The sequence below is a fragment of the Rhinopithecus roxellana genome, chromosome 4, assembly GCF_007565055.1.
Source record: "Rhinopithecus roxellana isolate Shanxi Qingling chromosome 4, ASM756505v1, whole genome shotgun sequence".
Classification (NCBI taxonomy): Eukaryota; Metazoa; Chordata; class Mammalia; order Primates; family Cercopithecidae; genus Rhinopithecus; species Rhinopithecus roxellana.
In genome coordinates this window covers 47,225,686-47,248,919 of record NC_044552.1, presented here as the reverse complement: position 1 = coordinate 47,248,919, position 23,234 = coordinate 47,225,686, and the positions used below count along the sequence as shown (strand labels likewise).

General features: G+C 40.3%; 1 protein-coding gene across 1 annotated transcript in view; it reads right to left on the bottom strand.

Moving 5' to 3' along the window:
- LOC104681597 overlaps positions 1 to 23,234 on the bottom strand; it is a gene marked incomplete at its 5' end in the record, with an annotated part of 111,151 nt that overhangs the window by 31,756 nt on the left and 56,161 nt on the right. The window contains 1 exon segment of the mRNA XM_030929586.1: positions 22,526 to 22,726. Within this exon segment, the coding sequence (XP_030785446.1) occupies positions 22,526 to 22,726 (201 nt within the window).

Here is a 23,234-nt window from a genome sequence, read left to right as displayed (position 1 = left end):
AAATAAATGAAAGTGGCACATGAGCCAATGGGTGTCATGAATTCACCATCTTACTTTCTTTTCATCCCTCTTATCACCACCTAAAACCATTGTCAATCATAACTACATCTGTAGTGCATTTAATAGCTCATAAAACTTTTCAAAAATATTATCTCATTTAATCCCTGCAACAATCTTATGAAATGTGCTTTGCTATCATTCTCATTCTACCTAAGGGAAAAACTATGGCTAAAAGAGATAAGTGACTGTTCCAGTTTAAATCCATTTCTTAAACTACAAATTCTGCATTCTTTCCCACATGAGCCTGAAAAATATCCTTCCTAATCGCTCCACACGCATCTCAAATCATGTGATATTTAAGAGATCTTGAAGATATAATAAAATTAGCACCAAATCACCAAAAGCAGATGCCAAAACTAACACCCTTGAAAGGTGAGATTCCTCAGACTAGTGGATCCCTTTCTCAGCCACCTAAACAAGGTCACATTAAAGGCCTGGTTATCTTTACTAATATCATCTTCAATCGCACACAAACACATAACCTTCTGAACAACTCCTGACTGAGCTTCTATTTGGAACCTAAGCCAGATACGTTTTTTGTTTTTTTTGTTTGTTTGTTTGTTTTCTGTTGCCCAGGCTGAAGTGCAGTGGAGCGATCTTGGCTCACTGCAAGCTCCGCCTCCTGGGTTCACCCCTTTCTCCTGCCTCAGCCTCCCTAGTACCTGGTACTACAGGTGCCCGCCACCACGCCCGGCTAATTTTTTTTGTATTTTTAGTAGAGATGGGGTTTCACCATGTTAGCCAGGATGGTCTCTATCTCCTGACCTCGTGATCTGCCAGCCTCAGCCTCCCAAAGTGCTGGGATTACAGGCGTGAGCCACCGCGCCCGGCCTGCCAGAGATGTTTCAAGGCCCACTCACAGGGCCCTGAGCCACTGTTTTACAGATCCCATCACATGAGACATATACTCAGACACATTCAATACATTTTCCATTAAATGCTTGAAAGGGCTTTTATTATTCGAAAAATATATTTTGTTAAAAGTTATTTTTGTGTAATTTTAAATTTCACTTATGCACCATTATACAAAAGGTGAATTGCAACTAGGCAGTTGAAATTATGACTAGTATTTAATTAAAGATTGTTTTTAAAGTTAAGTTCCAAGCTTCTTATTTTGGAATCAATAATATATATTTAGGTCCCAGTGATCTCAAAAAGCCTTTGAAGAACTCATGGACCCTAAGGACAGACCAGAGTGTCTAATGGACACACCATCGGGCCAGGAGCAAGGCTACAGACTATTGGTTTCAATGGCAGAGGGCTGTCTGGGGCTACCCCCGGCTTCATCCCTAGAGCTGCTGGAATCTTAGCACAGGTGAACTTACCCACCACACCACTTCTCCCTACCATACTTGTATACTACCCCAAATTCAAGCCCCATGGGCAACTCTTTTCTCAAAAACTATCATCCTTTTGCTACTGTGTAGCTGATCCACTGCCGCCCTCCTAGTCAACTCTTTTCTAGGTGCCCTTTGAAACCGTCATTTAATTGTCAGGAAGCTCTAACTCCTCACAAAAGTGCCATCTCCAATGCTTGTCTTACCTTAATCATTCCACGTGTATTTGTTAAGTGCCTGCTCTCTACACCTTTGCATCTCTCCAGCAGAGGCTTCTGCTTCTCCTGCATGTCTCATCGAAATCTCAGAAGGAACCATCATCCAACGCCACTCTCTTCCTTTCCCTGAATTGTCACTGTCTGACCTCCGGCCACACCCCCTCATTTGCTGAGGACTTTGGAACCTGACTCATTGCTTCTTCTCCACTTTGAGTGTAGTCATCTGGGAAGATTTCCACATTCATGTGGATGGGCCAGCCAACACCTCAGCCACAAAAGTTCCTAGCTTCCTGAGCTCAAATAATCTTTATCTTCTCTCCTCTTCTCCCAGCATGCCATGGCCCCATTCTGGATGATGACATCACCTGGTACTGAACCAACTCTGAGACCTCTCATTGTAATCCAACAATGTGACCTACAATTTCTGGCTCTCCAGCTCTCTCACAACTCTTCAAGCTAATCCAGACCTCTAATGTTCTGTTCCTGGTCAGACCCATGATTGCCGTTAAGATTTCCTGTTCTTCCTCATCAAGTCTCATGATGCATCATTTCAAGCATTCTCTCGACATCAATATCCCAGCCACCTCCTCTAGAGCTATCAATTCCACCCTCTATCTTGGATCAGTTGAAACATTCACCTTAACTCCCAATTCTAAATGGCTGAAACGTGCTTTGAAAACACTACTCAATGAAGCAGCTTAATCCCTCGACAGATGTCAACGATCTAACATCAGCTGGGTTCTCAGCACTGTTTTTCTTTAACAACTTCTAGCTATCCCCAAATGTATCCATTTCTACTCTTACTCTCACCTGCATTCTGTCCAGGCCCAGGAAAGGCCCCCTTTCTTCTCCCTAAAATATCTCAAATGTCTCCCATCTTATGAAAGATCTTTCTGAATCCTATATCCTCCCTAGCTTATTGCCTTAATTCCTCGTCTAAGGCAAACTCCTTTAAAGGGTAATTTATAAAGGCTCTTTCCACGTCTTTATCTCCTAGTCATTTTTTCCCTATTCATTTTTAAATTGACTTGTATTTGTATCAAAGTAAAACATGCCTGTAAGTTAAAAGCAAATAATGCTAAAAAACATTTGGCCTAAAAGGCTCTTACCTAGATACCCGGCTCTGATCAAATGTCACCTTATCAAAGAATGTTCCCTGACTGTGCAATGTAAACCCATCATCCCACCCCAACACTATCTTCCCCTTTACCTGAAGCATTTTTCTTCATACCATTTACCATCTCTTAGCATAATGTAAATGTAGTTATTTGGCTGGGCGCAGTGGCTCACGCCTGTAATCCCAGCACCTTGTGGGGGCCGAGGTGGGCAGATCACTTGAGGTCATGAGTTTAAGACAAGCCTGACCAACACGGTGAGACCCCGTCTCTACTAAAAAATACAAAAAATTAGTTGAGCATGGTGGCAGGCACCTGTAATCCCAGCTACTTGGGAGGCTGAGGCAGGAGAATCACTTGAACCCGGGAGGCAGAGGTTGCAATGAACAAAGACTGTGCCGCTGCACTCTAGCCTGAGTGACAGAGCGAGACTCCATCTCAAAATAAATAAATAAATAAATTTAGTTATTTGTTTTTATTTTTATGGGATCCGTGGCACAGAGCAAACACTTAATAAATATATGTGGAATTAATAAAAATCTATTCTAATTATAACAGGATATCAAATTAGAACTTTTTAAGTTAGTTTCAACTGATATCCCATAGGCTGGGAACAATGCAATAAATGCCACTATCTCCCAATCCTAAAGGAAAGTGTTGGAACAGTACAACTCAAAGTATGCCCATGAACAAATGCCAGTCTGATAACTGTTTTTATTGGTTTGCTATAAGATAAATACAGAAATTGGAAGTATTTAGAGACTTTTAGAATAATTTGACGTTGCTTTGGAACTACAACTGGTCAATAGACTTGTCTTCTTGAACAGACTATTTCAGGTGCTGTTGAACTCACATAATACGTCACCAGTGTGATGTAAACTGAAGACCAGTCATGCAATAAAGGGCCAGGTACAGACCTGTAATGAATTGGAAGTTAAAAAAAAAAAATCTTTCCCACAAATGTACAAAATGCCCTATGCTAAACCATCTGTGATAACCATGTTAAGTTAGTGTGACACAGATTAAAGTAACATGAGCCCATCACCACTCTAACAGAGGTAGACAAAGCCAGAAACCAAGAGGAGAGATCGCTTTGGAGAAAGCTATTGATGCCTTGAGCATTTCCTCCTAGAAGAGAGGTTGGTGTGCATATCCTATGCCTTAAACCAAGGGAGAGGGCTTCAAGGAGACACCTTGAAGGGCAAAACATGTCTCCCCTGGAGTTTAAGGAACATGTGACTAGAATATGACTCTCACCAAAAGACTCTAAAGGTGAATACTGTTGCCAGAATAAAAGATCTGCTTGGCATTGAGCTGCCCCTCCATGGCACATGATTTTGGGAGGTCTGTCATGGACCCAAAGACAGAGGGAGCTAGTTTAAGCTCCTATTCAAAGGGATCCTATCCAAGAGGACTTTGTGAATGGAAGGAGAGACCAAATAGAAGGGGTGAACCATCAGAAGTTCAGAAGACCAAGGCAGGAATACACAAGCAAAGAAAAGACTCTTCCCAGACGAAAGGAACTACAACACATTCAGAGGACACCAACTGCCAGGTCATAACTATAAGGGCTGTGCAAAACTAGGCCCTCGTCCCCTAATCCCCTTTCTTCTTGGCCAATCCTAGAGCAGTCAGAAGCAACAACAGGAGGGTATAGGAGAAAATGAGGAGAGAAGAGAGGAAAAAAACAACCATGTTCTTTGCCACTGCAGCCTGAATCTCTGTCAAGCTGAGAGAAGGGAAAAAATATTAACGTTGAATATGAAGTTGTAATAATTCATGAGGCCAGACTGGAGTTATATTATTATTAGACGGAGCTAAAATCTTTAATGCTTGACAGTGACCCAAGGACTTTCCATTATCACCAGTAAAGCTGAATCACCAGTAAAGCTGTGGCACCTGCCTTGAGTTTTTCCTTAGGAGTAGAGAGTGAGTTAAATGGTGATTGGTGAGGAAGAATAAATTTAATTTCTCTTTGCACTCGAATTAATAAATAGATTATACACAAAAATTGTGGTCCCCTGGCTCCTCTTCCCACCTTCTCAGACACAACCACTTTCAACTTTCTATATATCTTACCGCATTTATCTTAATAATGCATATAGTGGTATGTCTAGGTTTATTAATTATAGTCATCATCTATTCAGTCCCTATTAAGATAGATAAAGATTATGCCTTTCTTACAGAATTTTTGCATAAATCCATATTCAGTGATATTATGGTTAATTGCATCTTAATATTATTCACTCTTGAATTAAGTAGTGTATCATGGTTAAATTTTCTTGCTTACTCAAATCTATAAATAGATTAATCCACAAAATAACACTATAAAGTTATGACCCCCATTCTAAAGTGGAGGAACCTGAGCCACAGAGAAACTAAATAACTCACTTGCCTAAAGGCACTGAGCTGGTAAGTGCTGAAACCAAAATTTAAACTCACATTAGGCTGTATAGCTCCAGAATTCACACTCTGAGCCCCTCCATGATAGTGCTTACGTTTGCTAACAGGTTTAAGTCGTAGCTCAAGCAAAATTAAACTGGGTCTAGCCCATTACTAAAGTAGGTGCTATTGTAGCATATGATAATGACATTTTTAAAATTTCTATTCCCACAATGAATAGATAACTTTCAAAAGAGTATCCAGAAAGGTACTTTGGATATGTAACATACAACCCAACTTGTTAATTCATCACAATAACTGAACGTATGATTTTCCTTTTATCCATTCTTTACTCCGACTTCTCACCTTACAATTTTCTCTTAGCAAAAGTTAAGCAATAACTCTTCAGAAAAATAAAATAGTCTAGAGATTCATTATTAAAAATGTATCAAAATCTTACAATTCCCTGGGGCTAAGGTTTAGAACACAAAGCACAGTCTCTTTCCTCTAAAATGACATAATTCTTATAAATACTAAGGTCAGAATAAGAGATAGAACTACAATGAAGAAATTACTTTGGAGGAACCATTTTAATATGTTTCTAAGAAAGCAGTATATTAGGCCAGGTGCAGTGGTTCATGGCTGTAATCCCAGGACTTTGGGAAGCCAAGGCGGGCAGATCGCTTGAGGTCAGGAGTTCGAGACCAGCCTGGCTAACTTGGTAAAACCCTGTCTCTACTAAAAGTACAAAAATTAGCCAGCCATGGTGACACACACCTGTAATCCCAGCTACTTGGGAGCCTGAGGCAGGAGGTGGAGGTTGCAGTGAGCCAAGATCGCACCACTGCACTCTAGCCTGGATGACAGAGTGAGATTCTGTCTCAAAAAAAAAAAAAGAAGAAGAAGAAAAGAAAGCAGTACTGTTCTGTTTTTCAACTTATCTGGTCCCATAATTAGTGAAAGAGATGTTTTAAAATATCAATTAATGAAACACTTAGTATAGTCCCTAGTAATATAAAATACTGTCTTTCTCAAAGTTATATATACCTAAAGAAATAAGGCCGGGCACGGTGGCTCACGTCCGTAATCCCAGCACTTTGGGAGGCCAATGGGGGCAGATCACAAGGTCAGGATTTCAAGACCAACCTGACCAACATAGTAAAACCGCATCTCTACTAAAAATACAAAAATTAGCCGGGTGTGGTGGCACGCACCTGTAGTCCCAGCTACTTGGGAGGCTGAGGCAAGAGAATCACTTGAACTCGGGAGACAGAGGTTGCAGTGAGCCAAGACCACGCCATTACACTCCAGCCTGGGTGATGGAGTGAGACTCCGTCTCAAAAAAAAGCAACAACAACAACAAAGAAATAAAAGAACAAGTGAAAATTAGAATATAAAGCAAGTAACTGATAAAAGAATCAGACAATGCCTGACATCCAGTTGACTGATCTTCCCACCCCATTTCCCATCTTCAAACTCAAAAGTTTATTTTTATGTTTTTAAGAAACCCAAGTTTTAAAGAGCAAGCCAGAGGCCACAGAATTCTAAAATTCTCCAACCGTATTCAGCCTTTTACTCCTAGAAACAGGAAATAGTACAACTCAAAAGATCAACAATCTAAAAATTTAATCCAAGTGGTTTCTCTTTACTGGTAAAAAAAATCATAATTTCTGTAATTTGCCATCAGTGGAAGAATTCAAGCCTAACTCGTTCGCCTTTTATTAAATGGGTGGCTAATATTTAGTTTCACAGAGACCAAAAAAAGCACCAAATAAAGGGAGGGGGTAGCACGTGCAAAAGAAACTTGGCTAACGATTTTTCAGACGCTTCTTGGTTAAAACTGCAAGAGCTGAATGAACACAGAAATCCACTTTAAAGTATATGTTCAGGTTGAATGTGTAATTTTTGCCCTTCTGAACTCCTGGGACAAAGGTTTATGCTCAATAATGTTTAACCTTCTTGAAATGCAGAAGGAGAAAAGGCTCAAAGCAATATGTCAGAAGTGATTATCATAGTTCAAGGGAAATGGTTATTCTGATGGCCAAGAAAAATGGACTGATTTTCAACATGAATGCTAGCTACTTAAAAATAACTATTTTTCTGTGGCTGCAAATTATGAACATTAGCAGCACGAAAGCACATGTCCTGTAAGGACCCCATTGCTTCTGAAAGATATCCACATCCAGCTATCCAGTTTTGGAGAAAGTAAATGGGGTATTTTTATTGTGTTTGGCAAAGTAGCTAAAAATTACACTCCATTCTCAATTAACAATGCCTACTTCTAATAGGACTAATATATAAATAAAATTCACAGATAATTCTAAAGCATCCTAACTTAGGATAGTTTCAAACCTTCTTAATTAAGCTATGAACAGTTAGAAATGTATAAATCACTGGCTTGCCTCCCTATTTAGTAACAGAAAATTAAAAGTATGAGCAACAAAATGAAAGCAAATAATCCACCACTGGAAAGGTATCTCCTGAGCAGAGTCACATAATGGCATGTGATGTCAATATTAAAGATTAACTCAAATCGATTAAGCAACTCATTATCTTGCATTTTAGCCATCATCAAAATTTCATGAGCTCTGTGAAAAGATATATGTGTAATTTGCTGGAATAAAGTAATACTAAAATGAAACAATTCTACTTACTAAGAAAAAATTGTTAGAACAGCTATCATTTGAATTTCAGCAAGACGAAGTCAAGCAATGTGATAGCATGTTGCTTTGTTGTTGTTATTGTTGTTTGTTTGTTTGTTTGTTTCCGAGATGCAGCCTTCCTCTGTCACTAAGGCTGGAGTGAGGTGGCGCGATCTTGGCTCACTGCAACCTCTGCCTCCCAGGTTCAAGCTGATTCTCCTGCCTCAGCCTCCCGAGTAACTGGTATTACAGGCGCATGCCACCACACCCAGCTGATTTTTATATTTTTAGTAGAGATGGGGTTTCACCATGTTGGCCAGGCTGGTCTCAAACTCCTGACCTCAGGTGATCCACCCACCTCAGCCTCCCAAAGTGCTGGGATTATAGGTGTGAGCCACCACACCCAGCCCATGTTGTCTTTAAGGTCAGTTTTATTTTGATGATGATTCTAGTCTCAGACCAATAAATCAGCAAAGAACAAAAACAGCAGTCTTGGGGGGAAAAAATCAGTTGTAGATTTTAAAACAGAAGAATATGCCTATATAATTCCTTGTCCATTTTATATTATTTGTTTAAGTTTTAAATAATAAGCACAGTTTATACACCATTCACTAATATGGTTTGCCAAATGTTCTAAGTAAAAAGTCAACAAATAAGCCAACAGTTCTTTGTTAAAAGAAAAAAAGAAGTAAAAAGAAATCAGAAGATGGTCATAGGAACAATACTTCCACCTTCTGCCTTTCTAAACACAATATCTAAAATCTCAAAATGTTATTACCAAAAATTTAGGCTTACTCTATGGAAAATCAAAATGTTGATGATGCAAACTTCAAGTAAAGGTTTGTTTCTTTTATCTAACATCTTAAACCTTTCATTATGGAAAATCTTATGCTTATACAACAAAGGAAAAGTATAGAGAACTGCCATTTACACACCCAGCTTTAACAATCACTATCTCCTGGTCTGTGCTATTTCAACTATACCCCTATCCACATTTTCTGCCCTACCCCACCAGATGATTTTAAAGCCAATCTGAGGGATTTTACTTCATTATTAAATATTTTAGTATGCATCTCTAAAATATAACGATTATTTTAAATCAAAATACCACTATCAATCTAAAGTATTTTTATAAGTGTCTTGATATCATTAAATATCCAAGCCTGGGCAACAAAGCAAGACCGTGTTTCTTCAAAAAAACTTAAAAATTAACCAGGCATGGTGGCACACATCTGTAGTCCCACCTTCTCAGGAGACTGAGGCAGGAGGATTACCTGAGTTCAGGAGGTTGACGATGCAGTGAGTCGCGACTTTGCCACTGCACTGGAGCCTGGGTGATAGAGTGAGAACTTGTCTCAAAAAAAAAAAAAAAAATTCATTGTTCATATTTCCCCCACTTTCCCCTTTTTTTATATTCGGTTTATTCACCCAAATAAGGCATACATGTTACATTTGGTTGGTAGGTCTTTTAAGTCTCTTTTCGTGTATAGACTATCACTCCCACATTTTTTCTTATAATCTGTCAAAAACACTGGGGGTATTTGTTCTAGAGTTTCCCACACTGCAACTTTGCTAAATCCTAAATGTATCTTCACTATCTTCACCTTATCATTTAATATATTCCTCTGTCACCTGTATTTTATGTAAATCTATAATTAGAACTAGCAGTTTGATCTGATTTACGTTCAATTTTTTAGCAAGAATACTTTAAGTATTTTTGTATACTTTCATCAGGAGACACATATGTATGGTTGTCTCTCGTGTATTAGCAGTCATCGATGTGTCTAGGTTCGTTATTTTATCAGGGCTTGCAAGATGGTGAAATTGTAATTTCATCATTCCTTCTTCCTTCAACAACGATTTGATTACCATGTATAATAATCTTTAAAGCAAAGACAGGAAAATGCTTGCTTCTTTCCCTTTACCACTTTTTAGAAAAAAAAGAGTTAGTTCCCTAGCATTCTCCAAAAGTCACCAATAAGATGGTTTTAAACAATATCATAGATTCATAGATTTTGAATATATGGATGTATTTCAATCTGCCATGATCATTATTCTTATTGATTGAGCAGTAGGAGCCTCTCCCAGTTTACTCCTGGTCCTGACATGATCCCAGTAGTCTTTGATGCCTCCTTACTTTCTGGTTTGACCAGATGTGCCAAGCTCATTCTATATTTTCTGTTTCAGATCTGGAATCAGCCATTTCTCCAACAAGTTTGTGACTGATGGTTTCCACGGGTGTCCTGCCTGCATCCCTTCCACCTGGCCAATGGACTCACATACAGGCTACTGTGAGCGTTGGGTGCTAATGGCTCATAGCCACCCTCTCCTTCAGGGACTCCCCTAGCCTAAAGCTTCCTCACACCCCCAGCCCTAGCAGCCCATAACCAGTGACTGACGGAGGTGAGGGACAAAAGGCTTGCTTCAAGTTGAGACCAAGTCTAAAGTACAATTCATGTGCCAGAGTTCAATATTCAGAAGTGGAATTGTTGGCTCATATGATAATGCTATTTTTTAATTTTTGAAGACCTACCATACTGTTTTCTATAGCAGTTGAACCATTTTACATTCCTACCAAGAGTGCACAAGGGTGTGTAAACTTAATTTTAACACCATATTAGCTTAGGTATCTGCTTTGGTTTGAATGTTACATCCCACCCAAAATTCATGTGTTGAAATTTAATCCCCAATGTGACAGTATTAAGAGGAGGGGCTTTTTGGAAGTGATTAAGTCATGGGGGTTCACCATCATGAATGGGTTAATGCCACTACAGAAAAAAAGGCTTCAAAGAGCTCCTTGCTCTCTCTTGCTGTATTTGCCTTCTGCCTTCCACCAGGTGAGGATGCAGAAACAAGGTGTCATCAGTGAGGAACGACACTTCACCAAATACCAAACCTGCCGATGCCTTGGTCTTGAACTTTCTAGGTTCCAGAACAGTGAGAAAATAAATTTCTATTATGTATAAATTACCCAGTCTCAGGTATTCTGTTATAGCAACACAGATGGACTAAAATAGTATCTGATCCTCATCAATCTTAGTAATACTGAGCTGCACATAAGAAGGGTCAATGTAGAGTAGCCAGTGGTATTCCCCAGCATCAGAGTTGATTATCTACTTTACTAATTGATAATTGAATAGGATGTGTGGAGGCTGCAGCATGGGCTTGATAGTATTAGACCAAAGTGGACTTGCCAATGCATTGGTACCCTATGGTGGCCAACACACATAATGCAGGCTGTCAGCAGACTCTCAAAGATGTAAAGCTACTCCCTGGGAATGAGTCACACTGGGATGATGAATAATCCCTCCAGTCAAATGGAATCTACATTATTCTCCCTGGAAGTTCTCACCCAATTCTCTAAGCATTGTCAGAGATAGAGACTAAATAAACATAGGATAAACACAAGAGACAACAGACTGCAAGGATGAGAGATGTCTGCTTCTATCTGACCTTATGAACTTAGGCCAATCACTTACTGAGATTTAGTTTTGTCAAACTAGATCAATAATATATGCCATACCCAACACACAGAGTGTCTGTTCAGATTAAATGAGATCATGAATATGAGCATTCTTTGAAAGTATGAAGTGCTATTTAACTACAAAGTACTACTCCAAAGCTATAATTTTCCTGAAACATTACTGTCATTTCCAGAACTGAATTCTCCTCTCCCAAAGCACAAACTAAGTTTTGTTCAATTTCCATAGATTGATTTTTTTTCGAACCACACTCATCATTTCACAACTAAAATAATAAAGAGAGAGAGAGAGACAATATTGAGAGAAATCAGACCCTTATCACTTACTTGGAAGTGGTTTAGAAGAGTAAAACAAAGGTGACGTTTGGAAAAATTAAGAATTAGTCTTAGGAAAAAGGGTTCAGAGAGATAGAACCATGAGCCTAGAAAAGAAACAATTTATTGATTTTCAAGTACAATTAACTTGCTGCTAATTAGAACTACTTAATGGTAGGAGATCGTATCACTAAAAGTACTGAAGCAGAGAGGAATCTAGCATTATGAAAACTGTTAAGTCAAATAAGCTCTAAGATTCCCTCAAGCTTTAACATTCTTTGATTCACAAAGACTGATAGTGACACGGTAGCAGGTGGCTATGCTTCATCCTCTCCAGAATAAGAAATGGTCTTAAATTGTAAGCCATGGGATTTAGGGCAAAAATCAAGGAGTTGTTTCAGGCAGAGACGGCTGTTAAATTCCAAACAGAATTCTGAGGTAAGCTATGGCTGTGTCCTTTAAAATAAAGGAAGCTATACCCATCTTACCAGAACAATTTAAGGATTACTCTGGTTAGAGGTGAAATAATAAACTAGACCATCTTTGAAGGGGCTTTCTTTTCAGTCCTTTGATCTATAGTTGTCCATGAAAATTTTCAAAGTATAAGTGACTATCCATATGTTTTCTTTAAGTTTCCTTGGTTTGGAGCTTAAAGAATTTTTTTTAAGACAACAAGTTGTCATCACATAAAAGAAAGACATAAAAAGAATGGCAAGAGGTCTTGCTTCAGTCAAAATACTGACCTCAAAAAAGAATCATGAGTTATAAAGACATGCTTATTTTTCTCTAAGCAGAACACATGAATCCCTTTACCAAGTTAATCTTGGTTTCATGAGTTGTTTATAGAGACTAAACTGTTCATTCAATACAGTCTACCTACCTTGCACATTCCTGTGCACCTGTGCATTAATTATTCCTATACCTTACTATAATTTATTATAGCAAGACTACAATAAATGAAATATTTTTTTTTTTTTTTGAGATGGACTCTCACTCTGTCACCAGGCTTGAGTGCAGCAGCGCAATCTCGGCTCACTGCAACCTCTGCCTCCCAGGTTCAAGCGATTCTCCTGCCTCAGCCTCCCAAGTAGGTAGCACAGGCACGTGCCACCACACCCAGCTAATATTTGTATTTTTAGTAGAGACAGGTTTCACCATGTTGGCTGGGATGGTCTCGATCTCTTGACCTCATGATCCACCCACCTTGGCCTCCCAATGTGCTGGGATTACAGAAGGGAACCACTGTGCCTGGCCATAAATGAAATCTTTCATGAAATTCTATTAATTATGAACCAAAAAGGGAAGTATAGCAATGTGTAGCAAAGACTCAGTACATTGAATGGGTGTCATTCAAAAAAATTCTTTTCAGATAATTAGCAAAAGAAATTTGACTTTATTAATCAATTCATTCTCTAGAATTCCAAAGGGGAAAAGGAAACAAATGTTTCCTCTAAGAGCTTTGGATTTGCTAGTTAATTAGCCAAAGTAAGGTATGAGTTCTACAGTTATGCCTTCCACAGAAGGGGAAATGTCCCGAGGTTATGCAAATAAAGCTGCCTGGTCCTACATATTTGAAAAGGAAAGGGAAAAGGAAGACCATTTTAATAATCTAAGCAGGAAAGGAACACAGAAACACCCTGCTATATTTGCAGTGAGATCAAGGATATATGCTTAAGTCTTTCCTATACTGCAAAAAGTTCCCAACTACAAAGATGACAAAATCTGGTTAATATTATCACAAATTAAAGCTATATAATGTTGTAAAATATACTGCAGCCTTACAAAAACCTAAGCTGTAATCAGAAAAACAGAAAATTTCCCCAAGACTGAAAAATAGAAACCCACAAGAGAAGGAAAAGAAGGGTGAGGTCAAGGAAGTGGTGGTTTAGTGGGGGAGAGTTCAGGGAAGGGAAAACCTAATGAGTACGTCTGGAACTTCATTTCCTGCTATTTTCTCTAGTCTCTACCTGAGTGGCCTTTTCTTGGCCTAAAATGAATACCCTTAAATGAAAGTCAAGAGCTACCTGGACCCATCTCTGCTAAAGGCATTTATATTTCTGAGAGAAGAGTTGGAAGCTATAAGCGATCCTCAGTCCTCTTCCCAGACTCTCATCACTGGCAGACTCCAAGGCTCAGATATCAATTGTCTTCTCTTCTCTATCAAATTCATTTTCTGAATCATCCCACCTAGTCTTATAGATTTAATAACATTTATGTACAAATAATTCCCACATCTTCCATGAAATCCAGACACAAGAATATCTAATAGATATTTCAAACTTCACATATCCAAATCAGAAATGTTTATTTCCAATCCTCAATCCAAACCTGCTTCTTCCTTTGTGCTTACCATTTCAGAAAAGAGGATCACCCAATCACCTGTGTTAGGCCCATATGTCCTCCAACTCCTCAGTGAAAACTGTCAGGCTCAAAAATACCATTGCTTGATGGTAGTGGGAGCCCAAAAGTAAGAAAACAGATGCTCACAGGCCAAGATTTTGCCAGCATGGAGAACAAGCTGCAGCTTGGGCTATAACCTGGGAACACTAGCAATTTTTAATTAGACTTTTTCAGCTCAGTGAGAAAGTCTCAGAAATTCTAAGTCACCAGGAAATGCAGGCAATGCTGTTGCAGTGTGCCAAAAACTGGAATCAGTGAAATGTAACAGGAATAGAGTCATTATGTTTGATTATTTCCTAATGCTCTAAAACTGTTATTTCCCCATACCCACCCCCAATCTCGAACACATAAATACTTCTTGGGCCTGAAAGTTGTACATTAACAGGTTCATGTGAGCAGGCAGTAGGGCCTTGCTACCTCCTAGGTGCTCTGCCACAGAAAGAGGGGGCCAATAAAATGATGGCAAAAACGATGTCTGAGGTTTACCAATGGTTTTCAATACCATTTTTAAGATACATTCTAATTGATGTAACAGTTTAAAAACACAAAGATTTCATCTATATCTACCATCTACACAGTTAGAAGAATGAGACTCAAAGTAATTAAAATACTTCAGGAAGGCTGACAAGGATAAACGTCTAGCACTAGAATTGTGATCATGGGGAATTCTCCATTCCTTATTCAAAAACTGCTCAAGCCAAGAGTGCCTAGGTTTAAATGTTAACTCCATTATCTACCAGCTGTACGACCTTGACACGTTTCCTCCCTGGAAAGTGAGCGCCAACCCCAGAGAACTGCTGAGAAGATAAAATGAGAGAAAAATGGAGAATAGTGCAGAGAACAATGCCCGTGTATTGCCAATGAAGTAAACACGCAGTAATGCAAGAGTTCTTGTTATGATGATGATGATGTTTAAAAATCCTGGGTTTCAGAAACAAAATAAAATGTTTTGTAATGTGAAAACACTAAGGAATAAATGGAAATCTGGATCTAATTATCTTTTCTGTTTCAAAGTGATAAAAAAAAATTCCTAGGCATCCTAGTGACACATCTTAATATACATTATAAATCCAAATACATATGTACTGAGAGGAAATCAGGATAAAGTTTTAGTTTATTCACTTTCAGAAACATCTCAAACAAGGAGTAAAATAAAAAATCTAGATATTATTAAGTTTTTATTAGTGATCCCCATTACAAATTCTTACAGGTATATTTGCGTATAGCTTACAAATTCAGAATAAGTAAATAGGTTAAAACAGCTAAGGATGCTAAACTATTTACATTTCAAGTAACACTTCAAGAGGATGATCTGACTGAAAGTAGCTAAAACTGCACAGTCACGCTTTCTGACTCATCTCCTTTGCAGTTACTTATGTTTTCAGTCTTTCTCACTCATGGGCATATTTCTTATTTAGATTGCCACTAGAAATGCCTGGAGTGCTTCATATGAAGTCATTCAAGTAATCCTGAATCACCATAACTGATTTATTTTTACTCCATCTCCAAGCTATAATCAGAGTTGCTTTCATGGCAGCACGTTGTAACACTGATTTTCTCCAAATGTGTAAGTTTAGAAAAGACACAGGTTTTGGACGCATGTTGAATAGGGTGGCTCTAGCAGGCACTACTGGCTGCACCTAACCAAATCCAGAAGAGGACACAAAGCCTCAGTTCAAGTTCATGCATGGCATTAAAAGCAGGGAAATGTCAGCAGAGGCCATAAGGTTCTAGAAGCCTGCATAGGAATCGTGTGAGACAAGGAGCCAACAGCCTTCTCACTACCAACTCTGACAACGTCCAGTCTCTCAGACAACTGACAGGAGATGCAGTAAGATGCCCTGAAGAACTCTCCCAGCTGGATGTGGTGACTCATGCCTGTAATCCCAGCACTTTGGGAGGCCAAGGTGTTCTCTTGAGCCCAGGAGTTCAAGAACACCAAGGGCCACACAGACAGACTCCATCTCTACAAAAAAAGTTAGAATTAGCCAGGCATGCTGGCACATGCCTGTAGTCCAAGCTACTCAGCAGGCTTAGATGAGAAGGTTGAGCTCAAGAGGTTGAGGCTGCAGTGAGCCGTAATTGTGCAACTGCACTCCAGCCTAGGCGACAGAGCAAAACTCTGTCTCAAAAAAAAAAAAAAAACACGCTCCTTGGTGGAGCTTGTAGTGAGCCGAGATTGCGCCACTGCACTCCAGCTTGGGCAAGAGTGAGATTCCGTTAAAAAAAAAAAAAAAAAGAGGCCGGGAGCGGTGGCTCAAGCCTGTAATCCCAGCACTTTGGGAGGCCGAGACGGGCGGATCACGAGGTCAGGAGATCGAGACCATCCTGGCTAATACGGTGAAACCCCGTCTCCACTAAAAAATACAAAAAACTAGCCGGGCGAGGTGGCGGGCGCCTGTAGTCCCAGCTACTCAGGAGGCTGAGGCAGGAGAATGGCGTGAACCCGGGAGGCGGAGCTTGCAGTGAGCTGAGATCTGGCCACTGCACTCCAGCCTGGGAGACAGAGCGAGACTCCGTCTCAAAACAAAACAAAACAAAACAAAACTCTCCTCAAAATGGTTTTTTGCCCAATCAGCTGAGTAGTCTCCACTGCCATTTGCTGCCCTCTCATCTCCCTCTCTTCCAACAGATCCTTCAGGAAAGAGGGTGAGGCCATCCTCTGATTCCCTAACAGCAGTCATCAGCAGATGTCAGCAGAAGGCCATGGGTTAGGCCCAAATTCAGGCCCTAATCACCTCACTGCTAGGCTGCTGCAGCTACCAAACTGTCCTGCTCTCCTGACGCACCCTGCACATGTTTAATCTTTCTAAAATCATGCTATGATCACACTACTCACCTATTACAGCGTCTTCAGAAGCACAGAAAAGAAAGCTTAAACCAGTGGTTGTCTGAAATGTATGTTGGCCCCTATCTATTTTTTCCAACTTTATCTTGTATTTCTCTCATATAAATCCCCACATCCGGTCAGTTCTCAGCACTTTTGTTTACTCCACTTCCCAGCCCCAGCATCTGCTGCCCAGCCAATTCCTACCTTTTTTTTTTTTTTTCCGGACAGTATCTTGCTCTGTCACTGAAGCTGCAGTACAGCAGCATGATCGTGGCTTACTGCAGCCTGGAACTCCGGGCTCAAGCAATTCTCTCACCTCAGCCTCTCAAGTAGCTGGGACTACAGGCGTGCACCACCATGCCTGGCTAATTTGTTTTTAATTTTTAGTAGAGATAGGGTCTTCCTGTGTTGCCCAGGCTGGTCTCAAACTCTTGAGCTCAAGTGATCCTCCCACCTCCGCCTCCCAAAGTACTGGGATTACAGGCGTGAGCCACCACACGCACAGCACTGTACATATTTTAAAGCCCAACTCAATCCCAACTCTTCCATAAAGTAATTATGCCCTAACCAACCTATTTAGAGGTAGGGGATCCCCTCTTTGTTCTCTAAATTCCTATAATGCTTACTAATTGTACCACTCATCATAAGCTATCTTTCCTATATCATTCACTCACTTAGTCGATAGTATTCACTCAGATGCCAAATGCCAAATGCCAGATGCCAGGAGATATTCTAGACCCTCTGACATGGGCTTCAAAGAATTAATGGTCTAGGGGAGGAGGAGAAAAAGGAAGAAACTATTTATTGTTTATTCTACGCAGGTCATTACCATGAAATCTCTTTCCATATGTCAACTCAGTTCATCCTCAACACTCTACGTAGTAGCTATTGTTATCACTTTATTTATTTTTTATTTTTCCATAAGTTATTGGGGTACAGGTGGTATTTGGTTACATGAGTAAGTTCTTTAGTGGTGATTTGTGAGATTTTGGTGCACCCATCACCCAAGTAGTATACAGTGCACCACACTGTTGTCTTTTATCCCTCATCCCTCTCATACTCTTCCCCCCAAGTCCCCACAGTCCATTGTACCATTCTTATGACTTTGCGTCCTCATAGCTTAGCTCCCACATGTCAGTGAGAACATATGATGTTTGGGTTTCCATTCCTGAGTTACTTCACTTAGAATAATAGTCTCCAATCTTATCCAGGTCACTGCAAATGCTGTTAATTCATTCCTTTTTATGGCTGAGTAGTATTCCATCGTATATATACACCACAGTTTCTTTATCCACTCATTGATTGATGGGCATTTGGGTTGGTCCCACGACTTTGCAATTGTGAATTGTGCTGCTATAAACATGCATGTACAAGTATCTTTTTTGTATAATGACTTCTTTTCCTCAGGGTAGATACCCAGTAGTGGGATTGCTGGATCAAATGGTAGTCCTACTTTTACTTCTTTAAGAAATCTCCACACTGTTTTCCATAGTGGCTGATATCATTTGGCTGTGTCCCCACCCAAATTTCAACTTGAATTGTAGCTTCCAGAATTCCTGTGTGTTGTGGGAGGGACCCAGCAAGAGGTAATTGAATCACGGGGGTCAGTCTTTCCCGTGCTATTCTCATGATAGTGAATAAGTCTCACGAGATCTGATAGGTTTATCAGGGGTTTCTGCTTTTGCTTCCTCCTCATTTTCTCTTGCCGCCACCATTTAAGAAGCGCCTTTCACCTCCCACCACGATTCTGAGGCCTCCCTAGCCACGGGGAACTGTAAGTCAAATTAAATCTCTTTTTCTTCCCAGTCTCAGGTTATGTCTTCATCAGCAGCATGAAAACAGACTAATGCAGTGACTGTACTAGTTTACATTCCCACCAGCAGTGTAAAAGTGTTCCCTGATCACTGCATCCACACCAACATCTACTGTTTTTTGACATTTTGATTATGGCCGTTCTTGCAGGAGGAAGGTGGTATCACCTTGTGGTTTTGATTTGCATTTCCCTGATCATTAGTGATGTTGAACATTTTTTCATACGTTTGTTGGCCATTTGTGTATCATCTTCTTTTGAGAATTGTCTATTCATGTCCTTAGCCCACTTTTTGATGGGACTGTTTCTTCGTTTTTTTCTTACTGATTTGTTTGAGTTTGTTGTAGATTCTGGATATTAATCCTTTGTCAGATGTATAGATTGTGAATATTTTCTCCCACTCTGTGGGTTGTCTGTTTACTCTGCTGACTGTTCCTTTTGCTGTGCAAAAGCTCTTTAGTTTAATTAAGCCCCAACTATTTATCTTTGTTTTTATTGCATTTGCTTTTGGGTTCTCAGTCATAAAATCCTTGCCAAAGCCAATGTTTAATAGAGTTTCTCCAATGTTATCTTCTAGAATTTTTATAGTTTCAAGTCTTAGGTTTAAGTCCTTAATCCATCTTGAGTTGATTTCTGTACAAGGTGAGAGATAAGGATCCAGTTTCATTATCCCACATGTGGCTAGTCCAACCTTTTCCATTTGTTGAGAAGGGTGTCCTTTCCCTTATTATCACTTTATGAAAAGGAAACTGATTCTCAGAGAATTGAAATACCTTGGCAAAGGATACCTTTTTTGTTTGTTTGTTTTTTAGTTTGTTGTTGTTGTTGTTGTTGTTTGTTTGTTTTTGAGATGTAGTCTTGCTCTATAGCCAAGGCTGGAGTGCAATGGCATGATCTTGGCTCCCTGCAACCTTCACCTCCTGTTCTAGCAATTCTCCCTGCCTCACCCTCCTGAGTAGCTGGGATTACAGGCATGTGCCAGCACACCCAGCTAATTTTTGTATTTTTAGTAGAGATGGGGTTTTGCCATGTTGGGTAGGTTGGTCTTGAACTCCTGGCCTCAAGTGTTTTGCCCACCTCAGTTTCCCAAAGTGCTGGGATTATAGGAGTGAGCCACAACATTTGGCCACCAGGTAGGTATGTTTTTATTCTCTGCTGTCCCTGTCACCCTCTCAGATTATCTGTCCATCTCTTCCTTGCTCAGTCCTTGGGAGACTGATGTCTGTGATCTACATCACCCAAGTTCCTTTGCCCTCTGGCTTCTAGGTAGGTAGGGTCAAAAGGAGGTACCACTGGGAGCAGGAGCTAAGAGAGCAATATATTTATTTGCCCTGCTCCCTCCTGACTCACTAGGTTCTGGCAGTAGCTGCATCCCTCAGGTACCGGCCTTGTGGAAGGGCTCTTCCATTGCTCCAGCTCTTCCTACCAGCATCCATTAAGACCACTGCCCTCTGCTACCCCTAAGACCAGGAGTTGAAGATAAATAGGCTCTACCTAAAGGCTGATGAAGCATCTTAGCCCTGCCCACATTTCTGTAAATACTCCCTTCATTAAGCTCTTTTCAGTTAAATCCTCTTAGTGTGCTGCTTCCTGCAGATACACAGAGCAGGATTTGAACTCACGTGGGTCTTACTGCAGAGACCTCTTTTTTTTTTTTTGCTGGGGTAATTGCTATGTTGGAGGTTTGTACTGAGTGCTGAGGATCAAAACTAAGGGCACCTTACTCTGATAGGAAGGATCAGAAAAGACTTCACCTGACCCATCCAAGCATGAGTCAATCTCAAAAGGTGAACTGAAGTTTACCAGGCAAACAAAGAATGAGGATAAACGTTCAAGGGCAAAGTAGACAGTAAGGTTCAAAGTCACAGAGGCATAAAGACTATGTCTTATTAACCAAGGCAGTTATGTAGAGGGCTTGTGAGAGAATAATGATGGTTGAGTGTTTCTAAACTTTAATGATAATCACTTACTTCTCAATCCTGATCCACATGGGGAGATTAGAAGAAGCAAAGAACTAGCTAGACTCTGAGCAAGAGAAATAATTCACCTATTCCCTACCTTCAACTGATCCCTATTACAGAAAGTAAGTTCAAATATTTAGCACAATATACAAGCCCTTTCTAATCTGGCCTCTACCCAACCCACCAGTCTCATCTGCCAGCACCACCTCAAGCTGTTCACTGAGAACGCCATACCCTCCCACATCTCTGCACTTTTATACATATTTTTCTCATGCAGGAGATACCTACTTCTACTTTGTACTTGGTAAATTCCTCCTTATCTCTCAGGACTCATCTCAGGTGTCTGCTTATCTGTAAATATTTCCAGAGATCCAAGATGATTCCATAATGCCTTGTGTATAACTCTAGAACAGTACTTTCAAAGCACAGAACATGCATTATAATTACTTGTTTTCATGTCTGTTGATTGACTCGACTGTGATTTCCCTAGCGACCAGGTACTAATGGAAGGTAACAGATGGTAGAGGTTCATGCTTGGGTTCTGGAGGCAAGCCACCCAGATCCAAATTCTAAACTGTACCCCAAACAACTAGGTAACCTGAAGCAAGTAATGTATCCTCTCTGGGGCTCAGTTTCATTATCCATAGAATAGGAATCATAACATCTGCCTCATAGAATTGTTAAATGAGTGACATAAAATAAGGCCTGTTACACACTAAGCCCTCAGGAACTGTTAGTTAACATATATCTGTATGTCCCTTATTTTCTGTATAAAATGCATGTTTGTTGAACGAATAAATTTTCCTACCATTTCTTATTTCTCTGCATAGATACCAAATACTACTTAGCCTTTGTTTTATTGAATCATGAAAAATAAACCCTCATTTCTAAATATGTACCTTTTTTCACTTGGTTATGATAAACAGATCATTTTCTGTAAAGGAATTTAACTTCTTTCCACTGTTTTTGGCCTGGTTACTGAGTCAGACATTTTTTTGGCCTTCTCACAGTCTCCACATGTGCCTGCCCCACAGTTACCCCCACAGAAGAGCAGTTCTGTTTCAATAATTTACAAAGACATTTTCAAGTCAAATCTTGATGGCTCCCCTATGTTGGCACAAGAAACAACAACAGGCTCCCCACAGCATAGAGATGAACCATACAGACACTTTTTTCTAATGCCAAAGTAACATAAAATTATTGCAGTCATAAAATAACTTTACGAGTTTTAAAATGGCATTTTCAAGCCCCAGTCTTGGTAAAAAGCCCATGAGCCAGAAATGAGGAAAGAAAAATCAGAGCATACAGAACAATATGCTCAGGATGTGAGAAGGAGATGAAGACCAGCTCCCAGTTGAGCCCTGAGTTTCTGAGGAAAGGTGAGGTTGTGGCCAACAGAAACACAGGGCACCAGGTTACAAAGGGACAATGGTGCTGCCTTATAACAATATAAAGGCCACACCTGAGAAGGCCAGGACACTTACAGAGTTACCCTGGGCTGGGTGCAGAGGGATGCACAGGCCTCACTGGCTCAAGAGCCTCCAGGAGGAGTTTAGCCACTGCTACTGCCCAAGACTCCAGCCCCACCTTCCTTCACTGCTTCTCCTATCCTGACACTGGTTTTGTTGTCATCCTCTTCACCAATTCTCTCATTACCACACCTAGATTTGTTGACTCTATGTCCCCATCCTCATTCTAGATCCCCAGCTTCAGGAGGGCTGGGAATTCACCAGCTTTCATATCAGCTGCCTGACAGTGACTAACTCTTGCTTCTTTGTCAGCTATCTATCCACCCTAGAACATTCTAGGAAACCATATTCCTTGCTGGAACTCATGTGAGTACACTGCCACTTGTTGGGAATAACAACAACCTAATTATTCAAAGCTAATCTGATAAGGTTTTTAAACTAAAAGAACAACCACATGATTTGACAGTGAATTTAATATTTTTATAAAAGACAGTTCTCTACTTACAGGCCTCCTGATTGAAGCACCTTGAACAGAGTGATAAAATTCTGGCTGGACTCGGCTGCTCTTCTTGATTCTTCGTTTCCTCACTGAAGTTTCTTGCTCACTCTGATGGTGAACTTCCACTACGGGCTTCACTTCCTCCAGACGGGCAGCTGCGGCTGCTGCAACTCGTCTTCTAATATGCCGAGGGCTTGCTCTGAATCCCTGCGGCAGAAAACACAACCAAGCAAATCCAGATTTGTATTGAGTTACTTTGGAAGTTCTCCAGGGCTAGTTACACAAAGAGCTCCAAAAGTCACTATGTTCAGTGAGATCATGTGCACCCCCAAAGTGAGCATGTAGGAGGCTCAACATGCAAGTAAGTTTTCCCCACAAGTGTTCTTTAAAGCACCCCAGTATTTCAGGGTCCAGAGTTATTCTACATTAAGAAACGTTCTTAACTGAGTAAAGTCAGTCCAAAAAAAAAGGAGGGAAAAAAAGCAGGTGGGCACACTGCTTGACTGAAGCATCAGGGAGACTGTGAGTGAAGAAGGGTATTTCCACTTTGGCCTGAAGTAGAGTGTAGGGAGTGGGACAGGATATCATTCCAGGGTAAAGTGCCACTTTACATTCCTGAGAGAGACTCTTTCTGAGGAAGGAAAGAGCAGGAATGCAAAGCATCACTACAAAACACCACAAAGTGAGGGTTCCAAACTCAAACGGAGGCAATGCG